The sequence below is a fragment of the Eretmochelys imbricata genome, chromosome 4 (assembly GCF_965152235.1).
Source record: "Eretmochelys imbricata isolate rEreImb1 chromosome 4, rEreImb1.hap1, whole genome shotgun sequence".
Lineage (NCBI taxonomy): Eukaryota > Metazoa > Chordata > Testudines > Cheloniidae > Eretmochelys > Eretmochelys imbricata.
Genome location: NC_135575.1, coordinates 72,186,736 through 72,209,348, shown reverse-complemented (window position 1 = coordinate 72,209,348; position 22,613 = coordinate 72,186,736). Strand labels below are relative to the sequence as shown.

The window sequence follows — 22,613 nt, the reverse complement described above, 5'->3', positions numbered from 1 at the left end:
GGTAGTAAGCAAGGTGTTCAACTGGTATTTAACTGTTCCTGGGACAAAAATGGAACAATGAGTACTGCCTTCTCTCAACTTATCTTCCCCTCCCCTTCTGACAAGCATAGCCATATAAAAAGGAAGGAAACAAACCAAAGCTGCCAATGTATGACCCAAGCTCTCTATAAAGCACTCAGATCATCAGATGAAAGGTACTGCAAAGTATTAATTATTTTTATGGCATCAGCACATACATACACTGCAGGAATGCACGATTACTGTTCCCTGATGTTAAAAGTTAATTTGATTTGAAGCAGTACATTAGGGTTAGCAACTAATACAAACATCTCAGTAATGGCCTTGCTGCACAAGGATCTTTAAAACCATCTACTTGCTTTGGCCTGCAGCTAGCTGAAAAAACAACTTTTATGGGTGATTCTACTTGGTAATTACCAGCAAAACTTTAAATGTTCAACCCACTGCCTTTTCCCACAGGAAACCAGACTGATGTCAGTTTTTAAAGCAACACAGGGTCAGATTGTGCCACTCTTACTCATGTTGAATAGTACCTTACTTAAATGCAGAGTAAGGTGCTATTTAGGGCACATAAGGTTCTCAGTATCTGATCCATAATTAGCATTTGTGGATATCCAGCTCTTAAGGCAACAGATAAGATACCTTCTTCAGTGATATATAGGTATGTAATCTTTCCTATCTGAAAAGCCCCACATTTATACAATTTTAAGTGTTCACTAGAGCTGGGTGAATTATTCCTCATTAATTAAAAAAAAAATTATTAAAAGTCTGTATACAGAAAAGTGCTCATCTGCTAATTACTCAATTTGTCTATATATGTCAGCTTATGGATTGCTTGCAAACTATTCACTATGACTTCAATCAATTATTCCCTGTTCTTAATTAGCTAGTCATATTTTGTGATTGGTCACCAGGTGATGTGGTAATATTTCAGCTGCTTAACTAGATGACTTCCATACCCACAAAGCTTCTAAGATGGCTGCATACAAATCTAATTCAGAGCAGCATGAGTTATATTCAACACTGTCTCCCACAAAAATGTCTGTAAAAATGCGCTTGTATAAAAATTCACAAGAAGTCAAATACAAGAGTCCACACATGCTGTAAAAACCAGTTCAGGGTTTTTATCTAAGAATGTTTGTAATATTAGAGCAATATTTGGCCACTGGCACAGTCTGCTTGTATTATTGGTTCCTGTTCACAGTTTTGTGAGAGGTCTGCTATCAATTCAGTATCTGTGCTTCTTAAAAAGTATTTTTCTACATGTATGAATGGATATTACAATGCAGTGCTTATGTCACATATGAGATTTTATTTTATTTTAAATACCAACCCTCAGAATAGACAGCAGTTATTTGCTTTGACAATTTTGGCACTGTAAGTTAGAAGGAATGTTCTTGTTGATCAAGATTCTGGTTCATGAGTGTGAACACCCTAAACAACACAGTAATAAGTAATAACACAGTGGGTTCAAAAATGCAAGGCTACAGTTTGTTACTGTGTTGCATCCAATTTGGAATTACTGCTGTGCTAGTGTCTGAAATCCTAAAGCAATTATTAGCAACCATTATATTTAAAGTCACAAAAGAGTTTCTATACAACCCACTTTTCACTGTTCATAACTTTTCTGAAGTGTATTTGTGGATTAAAGTTTCCATGCCTAAATGTGTGTATTTTTTAAAAGAATTCCAGGCAGTTGTGCTCAGCCACTTGAGTTATCTGAAGGTTAAAAAAAACAAACAAAAGCAAACACCCCCCCACACACACACACTTATTCATCTTTTGAGGGCAAGCCTTTTGTGCAGAAAAATGAATAAGTGAATGAACTTTGGAAGTTTTAATTTCACATATAAATAGTTTTCACAGAGGTGTTGTAGTAGCTTTAGTAGCTTTTGATTTTTAGCGTTTGCCTTCCAGAAGGCTCTTTCGTGGATTAATGGAATCAACAGGTCTACTTGCTGCCTTCTGACTTTGTCTCACACCTCTGTAAAGGCTAACAGAATATCACATCATATAGGCATTACGAGATATATGTATGGGTGTCATTCAAGAAGTTGTATAGATGTACTACAAATGTTTAAACTGTGTTTATCAACCCTGCCTAGTTACAAAGTTCTCCCAGGCAAAGGAATACTGATTTACCTTTCTGCCTGGATCTCTTATGTAAATTAGTCAGGATAAGCCAAATACAGTGGAAGCACAGGCAAAACAAGTTAATAGGAGGATGAGTCACCAAACCAGACACAAACAGCACAGTGTCACCAAACCAAAGCACAAAGCAGTGGAGAACGAGGATCTTTTCTGGAGGTACACTTTGAAACGTATCCTTTTGAAGGTTTGTTGGCCTGCAAGAAGGATAAGAAGGGGTTTCTTTTCCCATCACTGAGGGAACAAAGAGGACAGCATTTCTTGCATCCATGAAAGTTGGATCCCGGCCCTGAGGGCTGATGACACAGAGGTTGCTTTAGATGAGAAACTTACCTTAGATAAAGGTCTAAAAGCATAACTTTTAATAGGCCTTAGTCTTTTAGAAGTGTGTTATACTTATGTTGTATTTGTAACCAATACTGTATCCATTATTCTTAACAGATTCAAGTGAGTATAGAGTGTTTATTAAACTTACTCTCCTTTTACTATAAAGTCATCTCAGGGTATGTCTACGCAGCAAAGAAAAACCTGTGGCTGGCCAACTCAGGCTCATGGGGCTTGGGTTGTGGGGCTATTTTACTGTTGAGTAGACTTCTGGGCTCAGGCACGACCCTGAGCTCCAGGACCCTTCCATCCCACAGAATCTTAGAGCTCGGTCTCCTGCCTGAGACCAGAAGTCGACACAGCAATGAAACAGCCTCATAGCCTGAGCCTCTGTGAGCCCAAGTTGGCTGGTACAGGCCAGCTGCAGGTTTCCTTCACTGCACAGCACTCTGATATTAAGAAGAGTGTGCCTTCTCAGTTGAATCAAGTAAGCTTGTGAGTACACTGTCACTTTGGAGGCAATGGACTTGGCACTTATTGTGAGTGTCCAGTGATAGGAGGCTGGACACTACAGGGGGACACTTCTGGGAATTTCAGGAACCGAAGTATACCAAGTGTTAATCTGTGAGACAAAGTAAAGGCTGGCAGAGCCCTGAGAAGTTTGCCTGAGGTGGCTAAAAGACTGGGGGACATCTGTCTCCGAGTTTAGCACCAGGAAGTCTCTTTCTCTCACTGAGGTGGGGGTAACACAATGACCTGTGCTTCTGGATGCTTTAAGAAATATCACAAGACCCATGGAGATGATATTTCTTTTACACCACTATCCATGGTACATGTACTAGATGAAAGGGACTAAAGGGGAATCTTTCATCTCTTTAATCCCCCCTGCACTGGCTTGCAGGACTGGCCTCAATCTGGCCCAAAGCTACCAAACTACTTAGTTTTGGTCTAGTTAACACTGCCCTATCAAACTAAATTCTTATAAGAAAGAAAAACAGATTTTCCAGATGGCCTCTAAAACTAATAAAATAAACCCAATTTTCACTGCTATTTAACAGTATTTCTTCTATGCTTGGTCTACTGTAAGTCATTAGAGTATGGCCTGCTCTGCCTCCCCCAAGGTCTTGTCAGCTTTAATTGAATAAACTGAAGTTAATGTTTTCAGTCATCAGCTATGTACATTTGCAAAGAATCCCATTTACTTAGTTTTGTAGTCCAGTTCATTAAAATTAACTTCCATGCTGTCATGAAAACATTTACAGAGTGCATTTCAGACATGGCAAACAGCTTTGTGTCTGTCAGCAAAGAATGTTTCAAGCGTCAAGTTTCAAAGTGATAATTGTATTTACTGCATTCGTATTTATAAAGCAATGCATTGTATCCCGCAAAAGTATGTGCTGTCTAAATAAGGTTATTAAAATTGCTGTAATTACCCCTAATACTCTTAAACAATCCAAGATGTGGTATTACCTTCAGGCAAGTAAGCAAACATATCAAAAACACTATAACACAACTATTTAGAAATGATTTGGAATTGCATTACATACTTGTTGAACACTGATAAGCAATGACTGCAATGAAGCCAAATATATTGATTCCAAATGCTATTCTTTATCGAAAGCATCACTCCCCCACCTTTCCCCATATTTTCAGCACTGATAAGATCCTCCACTTCCAATACACTTTTCCCTTGCACCTCTGCAAGCTACACAATATTCTATTTTGCATAGGGCTTCTGATTGACAGTACTGATCTGACAAAAAAAAAGACCTCCAACAAATTAGCATATGATGGTCAGATTACTAGTATATTTCCTTTTTGCCAAAATCTTTGGCAAGAGGTGGCTAAGGTCAGAAGCTTGTAGGGGGCTAGAAAGAACAAGAGACCATGTTTTGAATTTATATGCAAGTAGGCACTCAGATAAATACTAAGTGACACAGAGAGCTGAGTCTTAGTCCTATTTTTACAGTGTAGCTTGTTATTAATAATAATGATTTTAAAACTGCAGCCTTGTAGTAGATAATCACTATTCCAGCTAATGTGCAACATGGATGCAATTAGTTCAGTGAAAATCTGCTGAAGACTTGAGTGGATCCATTCTCATCTGAGAAAGTTTGCCTATGCTCTCAGCCAAGCGCAATATTTACATAGCCACTTTAAAAAAAGTGTCCTTATAAACTTACTGTACAAAGAAAGAGACCCATTTTCTTCACATTCCCTTCAGGAATAGTTTTTAAGAATTAGAGTGGCGATGCATACACTTCGCATCAAGCCCAGAATATTCAAAATACAACTGTACTTGATAATATTATTGTTTAGTCTTTGGATTTCTTTTGTAAATAGGAATTAAGATGCTATTTATTTGGGAGCGTTAGCAAGTTTAGGTCTGCATTTTGTAACAGAAGCAGACAAAAAGGGATAACTGTTAAAGAAGTGGATCAAGTAATCTTTAGAATATTCATGATGTAATTAGAAAAACATCAGGACAAAGAAACTCGTATTCACAAATAGCTGCTGAACAATAAACTGACTGAGCTGGGATTCCCTGCTAAATCCAATTTAAGACAGCAGTCCTAGGTTTTTTTTTAAAAACAATTGCCCCATTATCTTGATATTGCCTCTCATAACTTCCATCTTTATGCACCTAACTTGTTTTATTTATGCTGTGATATTTCATAGTAGAACACAAATTTCTGTATTTTTTTAAAAGGTCGATCAGTGAAAGGTATTAGACAGACAGTCTGCCTGAGGACAGAACTCCTCTTAGCGTGCAGAAAGAATAATGGACAGCAGAAATGCATCATCTGTCAAACAACCCTCAAACATATACCAGAGGAACAAGAAATGGGTGAAATTAGTAGTTCAAGGACAGAAGAGGCAGGGATGCTGAGTGACTTTTAGAGGTTTTGCACATACAAGCTTGTTTCTAGGTCCCTGAACAGACTAAACCACATTTGAACCAGTGACTGGTGTCCAAAGTTATATAGGATACAGTATCCTATTATCAACACCCAGTCCCTGTGAAGGGTCCTTTCCCAATGACACTGAAGGGGCCTGACTCTCCTCACACCAGTTTATCACTAGTGTAACTATTTGTAAAATTTGACCATAAAGTGTGTGGGGGGGGTGGAGTCAGACATTTTCCTCCAATGACAATGGGTGTTCACACACTGCATCGGTTCCCAGGCACTTATGCACAAATAATATCAACAGACAGTCATAATGCCCATTCAACACCATCTTGGCTCTTAAAAGCAAAGGCGTCTTCCTAACAAGTGAAAGAAGACCACTGCTCTATCCTTCAGCCAAGCAGAGGGGAGCCTGATCTGAACCATCCTGGACACAAGGGAGTGCTGCCCCCCAGCATATTCTTCCCAATCCCACAGAATCCCTAATGTGGGTGTTCAGCACGCATGCTGGGTGGGAAGAGATCTCGTCCAGATCTCTCATCCACCCTAAAATCCACAGGGCATATCAGCACAAATTACTGCAGGCAGAATTTGCATTGCTTGCTCATTGGCATCATGGCAAACCCTCCCCTCCAAAAGGAGCTCCCCAGGCAAGTTGGCTAGGAAAACCCATTTGCCCAAGCACTGTTTGGAGAAGTGACAATCACAGCATGCTTTCCAATAAAAAAAGCAGGAGAAGTGATGAAATAATCACATCAGCCATTGAGAATGCTTTTTCAATACATATTAACTTTCTTGTTGCAGCCCAAAGATGCTCAGAATTTCTATAAGAGTGGTGCTCCCTGGGCGTTCAGACACAGAAATACATTATCCCAAATGAGGAGTGAAGTAGGATTTCAGAAGGGAAAAAGAGAACTGTGATACAGGGCACAGAACAGGAAAAAGAGGACAACAGATAACTGGGAGAGACACCGAAATAGGAAAGGGATACTACTCTGATTTCTAAAATTTAACAAAAAGAATTTAACAAGGAGAAAGCAACAGAGGAAAGGAGAATATAAATCAAAGGTAAAACAACAGAAACAAAACAACGCCAAATGATTGAGAAAGGGTAAGAAAGCAAATTAGGAAAAAATGAAAAGAAGTGATGTAACATCCAGAGAAATCTCTCTTTGGACAGGGATATTATTTCATTACATTTATATATAAGCTACCCCATATCTTAATTAGGGATAGGTAAAACAGCCATAACAGTATACTGTTAATAAACAGATTTGAAACAAATTTTTCGCTTCCTGTAGTGGGCATACTGGTAGGTTAAAAATGGCTACTATAGTTTCGTCCTCTATAATCAGGGTCATAGCAATACACATAAAAGTTCCTGTATTATTATTTATATTTTAGTAGCACTATTCATAGTGTAGGTGCAGTACCCACCTATAAGATGACAATGCCTCTACCCCCAAAACACTTACATACGAGGAGTACTTTGCTACCGCAGCAATTTAACAAAAGACAGAACTTGTGGGAGATAATGAAGGAATACAAGTTAGATAACTAGTCCTCTATTTAAACACCCTCCCTTTCCTTAGGGCTTTAGCTTTGGCATAACCCTGACTAAAGGAATGCCTATTCAGATAAAAAAAAAATTACAAAGAGGACTGTGTAGAAGTATAGACACAGGTAACAACAATACAAGTGCAGAAGTCTGGAGTAATAGTGCTAATGGCTAAATCCTTGAACACAGCAAAACCAAAACATCAATACAGGGTATTTTAAGAATATTTCTCTGTATATAAAAGAAAAGTTACATGATTCAAGAGAATTGTTACCTACCTCATAGCTCTAACAACAGACAGGTATTTATAATCATGTGGTGAAGTAGATTGTATTTTAAGTAATTTCTCTTAAGCCAATGAAGTACATTTTATATGCTATTTCCTAGTAAAAACACTATGATATTAGAAGTAAAAAAAATTTACATATTTTAGACACCAAATATACTACACTAACAGGAAGACAGGGGAGCATTAAGGTTAATTTTAGCAGAAAAGTTCTTTCTTAAAAAAAGAAAAAAATCTGAGTAAATCTATGGTAGTTACAGCAATAGTAAGATATGTGTATATAAAAAAAATTTGCTATAATTTCAGCATCAGTAACAAACTTTCTGGGGTTTTAAAAGACACAACTGAGAAAGTGGGAGCACCACTGTTTTAGGGGATATTATACTATTGGTGTTGCTGCCTTTCACATGAGATATAAAACCAAGATTCTCAACACTCTTAGTCACTAAAGATTGATAGCACTTACCATACAAATATTACTGTTTGGCCCTGGTGTTATGGCCAAATTTCTGTTTAATGGGCATCTTTAGTTTCATATAGTTGGCATGCTTAGTTTTTATGGGTATGAACATTTTCACTGGTTCTACCATTATTCCCCCTAATGTTCAAGATTTTGGAAATAAGGGTGTCCAAAGTGAGGCTTCACCAATCCATATATTTAGGTCGCAAATAAGTGACCTGGTTTTCAAAGGTAACACATACCCAGAAATTCCCATTGAATGTGATCAGCAGGATGTGTAGCACTTTAGAAAATCAGGCCACTTATTTAGGTACTTAAATATGGATTAGGAGGACTAACTTCATTTATCATTCATTTATAAAAATCTGGGCCTATATATATTATATTTTCTCTCACACACAGGTGCAGAAATATCTCTGAAAATGGTAGAAACATTTTAAGTGCAGCGATTGCATGTTTTGCCTACTCCAATTTACTTCTGCAATTTCATCTGGATACATTATTTTTTCCTTCCTGTGTTGAACTACTGTGTGATGTTGTTACACAGTTCCATCCTGAAGATGGCTGATTTTCAGTGTTGGAGGGAGGAAGAATGGTGATGAAGTGATTCTTATGTGCACAATGTACAGTTCTTTGGAAGCCTTCTTAATGAACCAGGCTATGCTAATGTTAGATAGTCTTACAGTATAATAGCTGTGATTTCTCTTAAAATAGAGACTTAAAATTCAACTTGTGATTTGTTTTAATAAATAAAAACCTGGACAAGATTTGGAGATGGACTCTGGGTCTAGGTCCAAACTTCCACATAGTCTGAGAGGGTTCAAGTCTTTGTTGTCACCTGTGTCTAACAACAAATTCTTAATAACTGACTGGATAATAGTACCGCTTTTATGGTTCACCCTGAAATGTATTTGTTAACTAAATAAATATATTGAAACTGCTTTATACTGCCCCCTGGTGTTATTCACTAAAGAGAAATTTTGTCAAAATTCTCATGCTGACTTGTGATAGAGTGACCTCTTCAGTAAAGTGGATAAGATTACAATAAGCCCCAGTGAAGAATTTTATTGGCATCGAAAATAAACTGTTATTGCAAGGTGGGGCACATTTTCCGAATCTTCCCCCCATCTCAGATCACCATTCCATTCACATTAAAGGAAAAAGCCACTGTTTCTATAGGATTCCCACAAAGGAGCATGATTTAGTTTCTCATAAGCACCTCATACACCCTAGTCCAGGAACTGTGCCCATAGGTACCCATAGCATAGGGTAGGTGCCTATACGTATATTTTATAATTCTGAAGTGTTCGGCTAGAACTGGTAAAAATAGTCAACTCAGTAGAAACGTTCAGTGTATCTGTATGACCTATTTCACTCTTGTACATTAATGTAGTATAGAATTTAACTATCAGTTCTTTCTAATCAAGCCAAAAAAAATCAATTAAAGACTAAGCTTGTTTTCTGGTGTCAAACCTTTTCACATTCCCTTCCATATTAAGGTCTGCTATTTTTAGACTATTCATTCTCACTTGCTTTTCAATTTAAGGAAGTACAGCTGCTTTGAAGTACTTTAATGAATAATTGTGTTAAAATCATGTCAAAAACATGTTGCTTTGCAAAATAATTGCTTTGATCTGTCAGTTTTTTTTCTTGTTAAAGATGCGTAAGAAAACATCTGATTTAAGTTCTGACTCAAAGACAAAATATTGACACACACCTTTCCAGGAAATGCCCAGGTTTGCAAGTTGCAATTGCCCTCAACTTCCATTGGCTTCAAAAGGATTTGAAAGCTCTCAGTACCTTTCAGATGTTGCTTAGTTCCCTTAATAATTGTGTTTATAGCTTTTAGAAATGTAAAATTTAGAACTCTCATAATAATAGCTAACAACTATGATTTAACAATTAAGAACATTGTGAAAATTGTTATTACAGTAGATATTTCAGTATGCCCACCAAGCAAAATAATATAGGCTCAAAATTCCAATGACATACTGGAGGAAATGTTTTGATACAGGGACCATCTTGATATCTTTTGAGAATGTCTCAACCTGAAAGACTTCTGGCTGGAGGTGAGAAAATTATTAGAAAGTTTTTTCAGGTTATTTATCCAATATTCTGACTGATTGAGAGAAATGCAATATATACACTTATTACAGTCTTTGTGACTAAAGCATTTAAGGACCAGATTGTGAACCCCTTCACTCACTAGTCTCATAGGTAGTCCTATTGAAGTCAGTTTTGGGCCTGATTCTGTCACCCTTACTTGGACTGATTAGAACATTTTTCTGCAAGTAGAGGTCAATGGAAATATTTGTGGAGTAAGGAACCACCAAGGTAATGGTGGTAGAATCTGTCACTTCATGTATTTATTAGTAAAACCAGTTGGCTGTCAGCACGCACTGTTAGAATTTTCTTGTTCATTACCCATGAGCAGGTCCTTGGTGATACCCTTCCACAAAAGTAAAATTAGAATATATCAGCCATTGCCTGTGACCATTTTAAACTGCCATGCACCTACCTGACATGAGGTGTTGGGTTTCCAGCCACTCTGCACTCCAGCAGCACCTTGCTTCCTTCAGCCACTTCCTGGCTCCTGAGTTTCTGGGTAAATCGAGGAGCTGAAGACTGATAGCTACTCGGATTGGTGAGCTCATGGTGGAAGGCAGTTCCACTTTCTTGAATGACATTCTGCCTGTCAGGGAAGGGCTCTCCATTGTGGTGAGTCTCAGGTAACTTTGCTTCAGGTTTCGTCTCTGGATATGCTTTGACAGGGCTCGGATTCACTGAAGCGTTTATCATGGCTGACTGTTTCTTTTTAGGAGACAGGTATCCACTGTCTGGAGAAGAGGAGTCCCCACTGGGACTCCTGCCTCTTGCCTTTGCTGCTTCTCTAAATATGGAAGAAAGTTCTTCAATGAACATGGCAGCCTTGTCACACAGCTTGTTCCTGAAAGGAGCATCTCCCTGGGACATCGATTTGGATTTTGGGCTTGTCTTTTGCGTATTTGGACTACATCTCTCTGCATTTCTTAGACTCCGAATAAAGCTGGGGCTAGCCGTTAGTGAGGGCGAGATGCTGCCTTGCCTCCCAGGGACAGTGCAAATGCTGCTTGCTGCCTGAGGGGACATGGGTGGTTGCTGTTTCTGTTGCTCTGGGAGAGTTTGAGCTGTGCTGAATAGTGAATTTGGACTGCTCACCTGAAGCCTCCCCAAAACATCTTGTTCGTGGTCTTTGGCCTTCCTAGAAGAAGCATATTCTGATGAGTTTGGAGAAGTGTTGAAATGATGAGTGAACCCCTGTTCTACATTCTCATTCTCCTTCACTGAATTAGCAATAGCTTCTCTGGCAAGGTCAAGGCTTTTACTTATCTCCTCCTTGCTGAGAAATGCAGATAGCTCATTTGAAACCTCTCCATCCTGTATGCCTGATAGGGAATCATAAAAAAAGTCATGAAAGGAGGAAGCCTCTGACATGTTTTCAGAGTAACCCTCGTGGGCTCTTTTCTCTGCTGAGTAAGCCTCCTTCAGCATTAAGGGTAGAGACACCACCTGCTCATGCCTTCTGTCTTGCATGCTGGAAGAAAATGCACATAAGGAGTGTGACAATAAAACAAACACTTCTGTCATATAACTGTAGATTCATTATTTACAAAGGACATGATACAAGAGCAGGCATGAAAAAGTCAAATCCTAATGATGTAAGAATTATTTGTAGCACGATCATTCACTTTGAGTTAGAATAGGCCTGACTGACACTGAGCAAGAGCAGCTTGTTATAAAGTAAGTGTTTCAGGAGTGGGTCCTCTACATGCAGTCCTGTTATGAATTTGTAAGGGTTTTGTTTTGTTTGTCCCCTGCATGTTGGCTAGCACAATCTCATCTCCTCCAAATGATTTTCAGTGATTTATTGGTTCCTATTAACCTTACCCATTCTATTATTATATGTTTAGGTTCATGATCATTTCCATGATGTACCTGCATTTCTCTCCCCACAAAATTGCCTTCAAAATCATAACATATTGCAACATTAAATCACAATAAGAGATCATTGAAATGATTTAAGCAAATTATTAGTATTAGTATTATTAGAATCTGAATGAATGGGGTCCCTAGAATTCCATTGATTAGAATTGCCATGCTTTCTCCTAGTTAATAATATAAAATTATTATTAATTATGTTATTTATGATCTTCTTCTAGTTGTTAATATTTCATTTCCTTCACTGCTGTTGGAACATGCATGTTCCTTGGTAGCATTATTATATACAGTGATAATTTAAATTAATAGAATATCAGACTACCATAAACTATAAACACTGTAAAGCAACATTGAAGGGAGTGTGATGCATACATCTTGCAAGTCATTTTGTATCAAGCAGCTTCTGCACAAAGATAAAATTGTCTATAACCCTCCTCAGTTTTTCTACAGCATTTTTAAGCATCTCATTCCTTGCTTGTTCTGTGGTGGCAGAATAAACCCCGTTCCCCAAATGGAATGATATGCAAGAAGTTCCATGAGTTGAAGCTTGTTTGGTTTCCTGGATGCTACATCGGTGACAACTTGGCTCCAAAAATGATAACTGCTTCTTCTGAATATTAATTCAGCTGAACAACAGTGATTTAAATATCCCTGATTGTCATGACCATATATATATATATATATATTCTCATTTCCATGGGAGTTTAATTTCTTGTAACTAGATTGCTTAAAAGTTTCCATGTTCACAGTATGCCCTATTCCATTTCCTCAGTGCTAGCTGGCTCGATAGTTATGAGATGCACTCTGATGTATTTTACACTGGCTCATGAACACTCCAATTACTTCTAGTTACTTCACTGAGGCTTACTCAGCAAATAATCATTAGCTGATTGACTGATTGAATTCTTGGACTAGTATATGCCTTTCTTGATATCTCTTTTTTTCTGTGTGCTCTGCCAGTGGATTACAACCAAGCACATACAAGTACAGAGAAGCTAAAGAGTTTGTTTTATGGTTCAACATTTGAAGCATAGTTTTATAGAGTAGGTTGATGGGGTAGTCCTTGCTTTAATTAGGTGGTCTCTTTGCCTTTATTCGCATTTACAGGGGAACAAATCTAGCAATCATGCCAATATATTGTCAACAAAATCTAAAAAAGTATGTACAACATAACTGGCTACAATTTAGCAATTTTAGAAAATGAACCCAACCTGATCTAGACGCTCAGCTGTTACGGCAGCTGGATGAATGCCAGGGAATCAAGAGTCAAATCTGGAGAATTTGTGTTTCTGGAATACTTAGTAATTTTTTTAAACTTCATATTCAAATGAATAAATATGCTACTGTGTATGGATAATGTATTGCTTTAAGTCATATTGTGCATCACAAGCATATCTTTACACAAATCTGATTCACACTGTTTCTTCTTCATACTGTAGCTTATATCTCAATGTGAAATGTTACAAAATAAGTTAAACTGTCCTGACTTTCACCCTATGCTATTCTGTTGTCTCACTGGGATATAGCTCAGGGCAGAATTTGGCCCTTTGCTGCTCAGCATAACAGAGAATGGTTAGTTTCTAGTAAAATGAATATATTGTGAACACATGCTACAATTATTTGAGCTTATATCATTATGTATCTTATTAGATAAAAACAGTGGTTTACAGATGACTGAAAGTCATAATTTTCAAAGTATGATGCCTAAAGTTAGGCATCTAAATCCATATTGAGGTATCTAAATAATTGGCTAGATTTTCAGAGGTGCTGAGTACCTCAATGAGAACTACAGGTTCTTAGCATTTCTGAAAAATCTGGCTACTTATTTTGGTGCCTAAATATGGATTCGTATGTCTCTCTTTAGGCATCTAAGTTTGAACATTTTGGTCTAAAAGACACTTTTAAAACTTATATTGTAATGTATAAATCCACTGTAATCCAGGGAATCCAAAATTTCCTTTAGAACAACTTGCTTGTTTAAGTCACAGCTAAATGAAGTTAAAATAACACTAACCCTATCAAATAGCACATAAGATCATAATTAGAAATATCTAATTCTATTTCTAGCATCTATTGGTTATACAACAGAATATTTATAATGGTGCTTTGCACTTCTATCTAATGAGTATATTCACCATTATTAATGCACTGTATTTTTTAAAGACAACATGGAAAATAAAAATTTTGCATATATATTATTTGGAATGTTTAACTTTACAGAAAATATATTATGCACAAATTATTTCCATGGTACAATTTGATATTTATCTTGTCATATAAAATCACAGATACTATACCCATTAACACGGTAAAATAATTAATTAAAAATCTATTATATTACAGTGGCAATAATTTTTACACTTTTAGAAATACATGAATAATTCATCAGTTTTAAAGCATTAAGTGAATAAATAGTAAGGTACAGAGTACCATGGAAAATAATTTTACAGATCTCATTTTCTCATTGTAATGAAAAGAGAAATACTAAGGAAAAATACAAACATCTTTAAAATTTGTGAAAATTGTGTTAAGAAAAATCACAGATTAAAAAAATCAAAATAAAATCAAGCCCACTCAAATGAGTAACAGAGTTTAAGGGAAATTTCTAATGGTGTTTCAAAAACCAATAAATACTTATTTTGCTATGGATTTTGAAGCCCTGGGCTATTATTCCCTGAGAATAATTAATTGAATTCACAAAACAAACAAAAAATTACAGACCTTATATTTGTTAGGCCAGTTTGAAGAGTCTCACATATAATTAATTTCAGGAAAGGCTGCTTTTTTCTTCTTCGCTTAAGAAAGCTGAAAGTTGCTTTAACTATTCAAAAATGATTGCTTGGTCCTGAGTAAGCATTGAGGCGACTGTGGCCTATGAATTACATCTGTCCTCTGTGACTATGTATTCTTACCGCACTCATCTATATTTGGTAACTGAACTCATATTTCAGCAGACTGCCACTATCTGGAATTCCAGCAGAAAGGACGTTAGCCCTGGAAGCCACAACAAGTTCTGTGTACTTGGTGCTTAGAAACTCAAGGAAATTAATGTTGAAATGTTCCATTTTTGTTGTATTCTAGAAAGGATTTCAGTCTGTTTTACATTATTCAGGAATTATAAAATCCGACACTTGTTCACAATCAAAGTGCCTCCATTCACCAGAAATAGAAAGTACAGTCTGTGGTTTGATTTACAGGGTTGTTTTTTTTTTTTTTTTTTTAAAGTTCCTTGTAAGGAGTTTCATCTTAACATTTGTTTTTTATTTTTACCACATTAAATTAAAAAAAAAGGTTTTGTATTAAAATAGTTGTAAATTAGCCAATATATGTTATAGAGATACATATGAAAACAAAATATTCTAACGAGAAAAATATTATACTGAATTTAGATATGTGATTAGAAATAAGTTGTTGGTGGAAGATAAATGTCCATTTCAAGACTGGCAATATATCTTACTACTAATAATGTGGCCCTATCATCAGAAGACAAACCAATTTACTATTGTAATAGTTATCACTCAGAAACGATACTGATGAAAATCTCATACATTTACCAACAAACGAAACAAGTTGCACAATGAAAATATAGTTGATATATATAGCATTATATTGCTCTGTAGTGTGCTAAACGATCACAGTTCCACGTTCTCATACTGACCTTGCCCAGGAAGACGTTTTGCCCGATTACAGACTTTAGTGAAAATTTTGTCTGAGTTTTCTGTCAAAAAATGCACCTGTAACTTTCTAACATTCATATACTTCATTTTTATTTTGGTTAATTTGGTATGTTTCTTTTTATCTTCATATCTACAACCCATTTCTTTTAACTAGAGATGCAGTATATGAAGTAATATCTATCAGTGGATTCACTGAGATTTTCCCCAGTAGTTTGCAGTGTTGTGGTAGCTGTATTGGTCCCAGAATATTGGAGAGACAAGGTAGATGACGTAATCTTTCATTGGGCCAACCTCTGCTGGTGAAAGACACAAGCTTTTGAGCTTACACAGCTCTGTGTAAACTTGAAAACTTGTCTCTTTCACCAACAGAAATTGATCCAAGGAAAGAAATTACCTCACCCACCTTGTCTCTCTCATCTTGTTGAAGCCAATGGCATGCTCATGTGTGTAAAGGTAAGCACATGTATAGACGATTGCAGGATTGGAGCCAAGACTTGCAAACTGTAGGTCCAATACAAGGGTCCAATCCTGCAACCACTTATCACCACGTGCAATGCTTACCCATCACATTACTTAAAAACTGGGTTCTGTATTTAACATGAACAAGTGCTATAGCAGAGCTATTTCATTTTGAAAAAGCATATTGGGCTATCAATTCCTTTTTAAAAAGTAGGTGCAGTCTTTCCCTCACTTTATTTCTCTCTCCCGTTTCGAATTTACATTGATCATACCATAAATGCAACAGTGCTTGAATCCATTTACAGCTCTGTTAAGATGTAAGATTTTCACCTCATCTACACTATAACTTTTAATTGAGTTTTTAACTAGTTAGTGGCATGGCTGGCTCTAAACATGGTCTGCGTCCATATATAATAATTAATTCAAAACCAAACAACTTCAAGTTCCATTAGTTAAGGTGCAGCGGTTCGCAAACTGTGGGTTGGGACCCCAAGTGGGGTCACCAGGGGTGGAGCTAGACTTGCTGGGGCCCAGGGCCAAAGCCTCAGCCCCACCACCCAAAGCCAAAGCCAAAGCCTGAGCCCCATTGCCCGGGGCTGAGGACGTCAGCTCTGGGAGGCAGGGCTTAGGTTACAGGCCATCCCTGCTTGGGGCTAAAGCCCTTGGGCTTTGGCCCCCCTGCCTGGGGTGATGAGGCTTGGGCTTTGGCCCCCTGCCTGGGGCAGCAGGGCTCAGGTGGGCTCAGGCTTTGGTCCCCCCTCCTAGGGTCATGTAGTAATTTTTGTTGTCAGGTGGGGGTCACAGTGCAATGAAGTTTGAGAACCCTTAATGAATAAACAAAAGCATAGAAAATAAAGCTAAGGAATAAAAAGAATTAAATGTTGGAAAGTTGAGTACTCTCAAATTAGGAAATGACAGAATGAACACTGCTCATTCAGTCTTAATTTTCTCCCCTTCTGTGGTATGCATTATGGTACAATCTCTAATTACATGATCCATTATTTATTATTAATTATTATTATTATCACACAGGATACCTAGCTCATACAAAGCAGAGGACAAATGTGCTCTGAGGATGAATTGGGACTCTGTAGTGAAGGACTCTGTTGTCTGCTTCATTTGTTGCAGAAGCTGGAAGGTTTGTAGTGAAGGAGGCAGGAGTCTGCAGGAAGAGAAAGGATGGTCTTGTCATTAGGGCAGTTGAATACTACCATTAAGTCTAGGATTCGGCCACTGCCACTGAGTTCTTATGTGAGGCTGGGCAAGTCATTTACACCAAACTTTTCACAGATAGACACTTCTGCATGTAATTAAAGACTCTATCAAAAAGCATTCATACAAGGAGGCTGAATTAAGCTTTCTGGGCAACTTGAGAATGCATGACTTTGCAACCTTTCAATCCTTAACTTTGTATTTCCTAATTTTTACAGTTTCATTCATTGATGAGAGCAAGCTTGACTAAGGTTAAACCAAGTTTCCTGTTTATGGATTTCCTTAGTTTTTTTAATAGAAAGAAAATATTTTCTATATCTTTGCCCATTTAAAGAATAAAGGACTTACACAATTCTGGTCTTCAGTGTATTTTTTGCCATTGTTTATCTTTGTGATGCTCCATATTTCACCACTCACTGCCGTGTTGACCAATATGTTGAAAGTTAATAAATTAAAGTGCCATCAAATGAAACACATTTGTTTTTTTTAATGCAACTTTGTTTCCCCGCAACTTATAAATGACACTGTTTTTAACTGTGTAACAACACTAAGTAGGGACTTATAGCTAAAATTCCCTGCCTATTTAAAAGGTAAATTCAGAAAGTCATTCCCCTCCCATTTGTAAGCAACACTTACAAAATGCCACCTCCTTGTTATGTAAATTGTTTCTTATTTCCATGTAACCCTTTTTGAGGACAGTAACAATTATCCTTTGAAAAGAAACAGTGTCATTTACCCCAGTACAAACCTAAAGGAGCATCGCAGGAGCTTGTCCAAACCCAGTCAGCTTTCTATCTACCCTTCTCTGTGAGAATGTTCCAGTACCTGAAGGAAATCAATAATCAAAGGCAGCTGTTGCCATGACAACCAGGGCACTCTCCTCAAGTATGAAATGGAACTGGAGGGGGAGGGAGTGATAAGTGGCTGACTATTTCTGATGTCACAATGTCACTGCTCAGGCAGCAGCAGTAGCCAGTGAATCGGGGAAGGGGGGGAATGGGAGAGAGAATCAAGCTTTTCCAGTGTTCCAGTTTTCTCAAATTTCCTAAAAACCCAACATACAAACACAAACTATGTATGGGGGATTATTCCACACATGTTAATTAGTGGCTGAAATCTGGTTCAAATTTCCCATGGCATGTTTACAAAAGAGGGTTCCTAACACAGGTGACGCACTGAGGTACAGACTCTGTAAAACAGAAAATTATTTTGCAACCTTAACTATGGTCTCTTTAGTGCAAGACCATAATACTGTTGTTGCCTCTATGCTCAGTGGCAGCAGAGGATGGGACCTTACAGGTCAGCTTTTCATTGGAGGAGAAATCAATGAAATGGAATCTGAGTATATTCTTAATGCAACTGGTTTATTTTACACATACAGTCCAGTCCTTGAACTGAGGAGGTCACAAGCAGCACAAAGGCCAGCCCCTCTTTCAAGTATCTCAGCCCAAATACCAGTGCTTGAACTCTAAAAACAACCCCCCTCAAGAATTTATTCTAGTTAGTGAGATTAAGGCAGAGAGTAAACTCCTTTGCTGCTCACCATAGATCTCCCTAAAGAATCTGCATAACAAAACTTATAACATGGCCTTTTCTTCCAAGACTAAAAACTTGCTCTCATGCTAAGAAAAAAGAGCTTCTAACCTAAATTTATCAGTACCATCTGTTGACCTCTGCCATAACTATATCTATATGTTGGTAACTAGCACCTGACAGTGTGACAACGCTGCCAGGGACTTAAATTAAGAGAGTTTATTCTCAGAAAACAGTTCAGCACACCTTTTTTCCCCCAGTGCAAATGGATCCCTTACCATATCTGTGTAATCAAGTTGGCTGCAATCCTCTTTCCTCTCATCTCTCTGTAATGTAGGCTATCCCTGAGTACAGTTCCTAACAAACTGATAATGCTGTTCTCTGGTTAAATTCTTCAGGAACTCTTTACTCTGCTAAAGCACTATGTGATGGCTGCATGGAATTTTTTTTCCTGAATGCAATGATACAAACATGCTTAGACAGCATGATAAAAAATAGAGGCACAGACATGGCTGACAATATATTTATGACTAAATCTGGTGTTTACAGGGTGGATAAAGATCAATGATTTAAAAAAATGGATTTTTTTATTTAAATCAATTTTTTTGATAAAATGCTTTTGTAGGAAAAAAACTATCTAAAGATAGTTTTAATTAAGATATATTATAGCTCAAAGATATCTCATCATGGAATAGGGATTATTAATTCTAATTCTATAGTATGAGACAATATATTCATGTAATGTTTAAGAAAAGTTTTGTAAATGAGTTCCAATAGTTCATGGATTAGGGACCTATTCTTATGGGGTTCCAGGGGCTTCTGTATAGATAATTAAGGTTAATCTTTCTATCTACCCAATGGAACTCAGTGCTCAGTCTAGAAGATACCATCAGAGATACTTAGTTTTGCAGCTCTCAAACTGGATTTGTCTCTCAAGAGATAACATGCTTGTTAACAGCAAAAAAAAATTTAAATAAATAAATAATATATAGAGGTGAGAAATAACAGACCTCAACCCTATTTTCCCTCTGCAAATTTGTGAACACAGAGTCAATCCCTTATCTCTCTCTAAAAGTGCAAAGTTTCAAAAAATTCAAAGAATCAAAAGATTGTTGGGGGTGGAATACATCTGGACAAGGAGAAGAAGCCTGGAGATAAATGTGAGACGGGAGGGACAGGCAGTAGAAACAAAAGTGGAACTGTTTGAACAGCATATTCCAGAAGTTTTGAGGTCTTTCTGAGTGTAGCCTTTATTGATTTGAGATCTACCATACCATTCTGTCACTAGAAGGGAAAACCTATAATGGCAGCAGGCCATAAAAGAGACCCAGTTTGGGAATAAGAATCATTCAAGAAACATAAATTTGCTGGTGATGTTTTAAAGAAAGTCACACCAGTGAACCGGTGGAAGGCACTAAAGCACTTGGATTCAGAGACTTTTGAAGTGATAATCTCACTTTTAATAGCAGTAGCTTCTTCTGCCTGTGTAGAAAGAATATTTTCTTCCTTTGGACTAATTCATTCCAAATTGAGAAATTGTTTGGGACCTGAAAAAGCAGGAAAGCTTGTTTTTCTTTTCCAGATTATGAAAAAACAGGAAAATGAAGGTGAAGACCACTGCGTTAGCTGCAGAAGCCAGTATTTTAAGTTTCTCATGTTGATCTGGCTGACACAGTCAATTTAATTTTTATTATTTTTTAAATATTTCATTTAATTTTTTTAGTTAAAACAATTTTAACAAAAACAAACCTGATTTTAAAAAACTTGAATGTTTAACTAAATTCAAAAATTCATAAGCTTGTTTTGTTAAAATATTATATGTTTGCTGTTGAAGAAAAATATCCAGAATACATAACGTTGCTGTTTTAGTTAAATAAAACAATTTAAATGTCTGTCTGGTGATGTTCTCCTCCTAATACAGCATGGCAAGAAAATCCTCCAAATATTAATGATTAACTTGTTTAATTGGAGATAGTTCACCTTCCAATGACTTCATAAATATCTGCTTCAATTACCTTTGGTAAATGAAATAACCAACCAACCAATCATTCATTTTCTGATATAGCTGTAAAACTAATCTGAAAAGTTTTCAAAATAAATCACTTAAAAAATGTATATTGTGTACCTTCTAAAAATCTCCGAGTTGTGAAGAATATGTATTAAGGTTATAACAACCAACAAGAATGCACTTTTATATAGAAATCCATAATTAAATTGAGACTTCCTGACTAGTGATTTAAATCATGATTTAAATCAATTTGATTTAAATCAGATCCACCCTGGCTGTTTGGACACATCTAACATGTGTTTGTTATAAATGGATCAGAAGAGAGTGTCACAAAATAGTAACAAAAACATGGCTGCTGTATGAAGACTAAATAGCACCTGTGGCAGTAAAACAATTTCCCTAAAAGTCTCCAGACTTCCTGTGGCAATGCAAATAACATACTGTTCTAATTTCATCAGTTTTATTGCAAGTCTATAATGTGTGATGATGCCATATGAGTAAGGGCACGCCTAGACTGTGATTGCAGCATGAGTCAACGTACCCAAGATAGCTTTAATCTAGTTAGCTCAGGTCCTGGACAGGGCCGGCTCCAGGCACCAGCTTTCCAAGCAGGTGCTTGGGGCAGCATTTAGAATGGGATGGCAGTCCATGTCCCGCGGCGGCAATTTGGCTATAAGTAACAAAGCAAAAATTGCAACAAAAGTAATAATGACAATTTTATTTACAGAGCACAATCACTGACAAAGTTCTTAAGTGGCTGCATATAATAAAACAATTTTAAATAAACTGAAAACAAATATTGACAATTCTCAGTCATAACAAATAGGTCAAAGGGTTCTGAAAAAGAGAGGGGCAATAAGTTGAATATGGGAAAAGAAAGCTAATAAATATATTGTAAAGGACTTAAATTCTCTCTTAAAAATGGGGAGAGCTGGAATTCACGGGGAAGAAGGCTTCTCAGTCCTAGGAAGGGCTTTGCAGAAGACATGATGGAGCTATAGACCCCTGGCCCAGCCCTTTTTATCCCTACTACCAACACTGGAGCATATCCTCCCTCAGGAAGCCTCATTGTTGCTTTTATCCTCTCTCAGGAAGCCTCATTGTTTAATCTATTATTAAACAGAAACACTGCACACAATTGATAGACAAATGATTACAGTATACTATAGTAGCTTGGCTTTACAATTACTGGCAACCGCTGAAGCCCCAGAGCATTATTTTGTAAGGAATTAGAGATTTGCTTCTCGAATGATTTAATATCCCTTGACAGATAAAAAGCAAAATGAGGTCCACAGATTTACACTTAAGGTGAAGAAGTGCAAACTAAAGCTGACCTACTAGCTTTCTTGCTGATGAAATGCAAGGAACTTCCTGAACTGAGGAGTGAAAGTGATACTAAGGAAGGCTCTGCACATGTACATCCTAGCTAGATAGCAGCATTAAGATCAAAGGGTGACCTGGAACTCCTCATGGCTTTCCATCAATCAAATCTTTGTGTGTGTAAACACATTATGTTATTAAGGTTTTACTGAAATTCTCCAGAGAAGTTTAAAGCAAGGGAGCCAGAAATTTAGTACAATGAAATCTAATCTTATTTTATATCAGTTTCAAACAAGTAACATCTTCAAATATTTAGTTTAAAATGAATTATTGTTAATTATTTTGTAAAGAAAAAACAATGTGCTTGGTGTTGTATAAGATACAGAATATAGACAATTCCTCTCTTGAAAAGTTCACAGTCCAAACCAGACATAGACTGGGCTAGACTCTCATAGTTCCATTAAAGTCAATAGGACTATACTAATTTACAACAACTGAGGCTCTGGATCAGGACAGAGAGGATGCACTGAGAAGCCCAGAGAAGGGAATGGCTAGGATTGTTTTAAAATAATTAATACTTTTATAATGAAAGTGTTTAGTTAATTTTGAAGGAAGAAATTCACTTCTGTGCAGAGGGCCCAGACAAAACCTATACACCACTTAATTCCATTTAAATATCCAGAGGACACTATAGATTTAAAAAAAAAAAAGTGCCAAAAAGCT

The 22,613-nt window shown here is 37.0% G+C and overlaps 1 protein-coding gene across 1 annotated transcript in view; it reads right to left on the bottom strand.

Annotated features, from left to right (window-relative positions):
• PALLD (palladin, cytoskeletal associated protein) overlaps nt 1-11,177 on the bottom strand; it is a 340,473-nt gene extending 329,296 nt beyond the window's left edge. The window contains exon 1 of the mRNA XM_077815437.1: nt 10,222-11,177. Within this exon, the coding sequence (XP_077671563.1) occupies nt 10,222-11,177 (956 nt within the window). The remainder of the gene's footprint in view (nt 1-10,221) is intronic.
• Between the last annotated feature and the right edge of the window lie 11,436 nt (nt 11,178-22,613).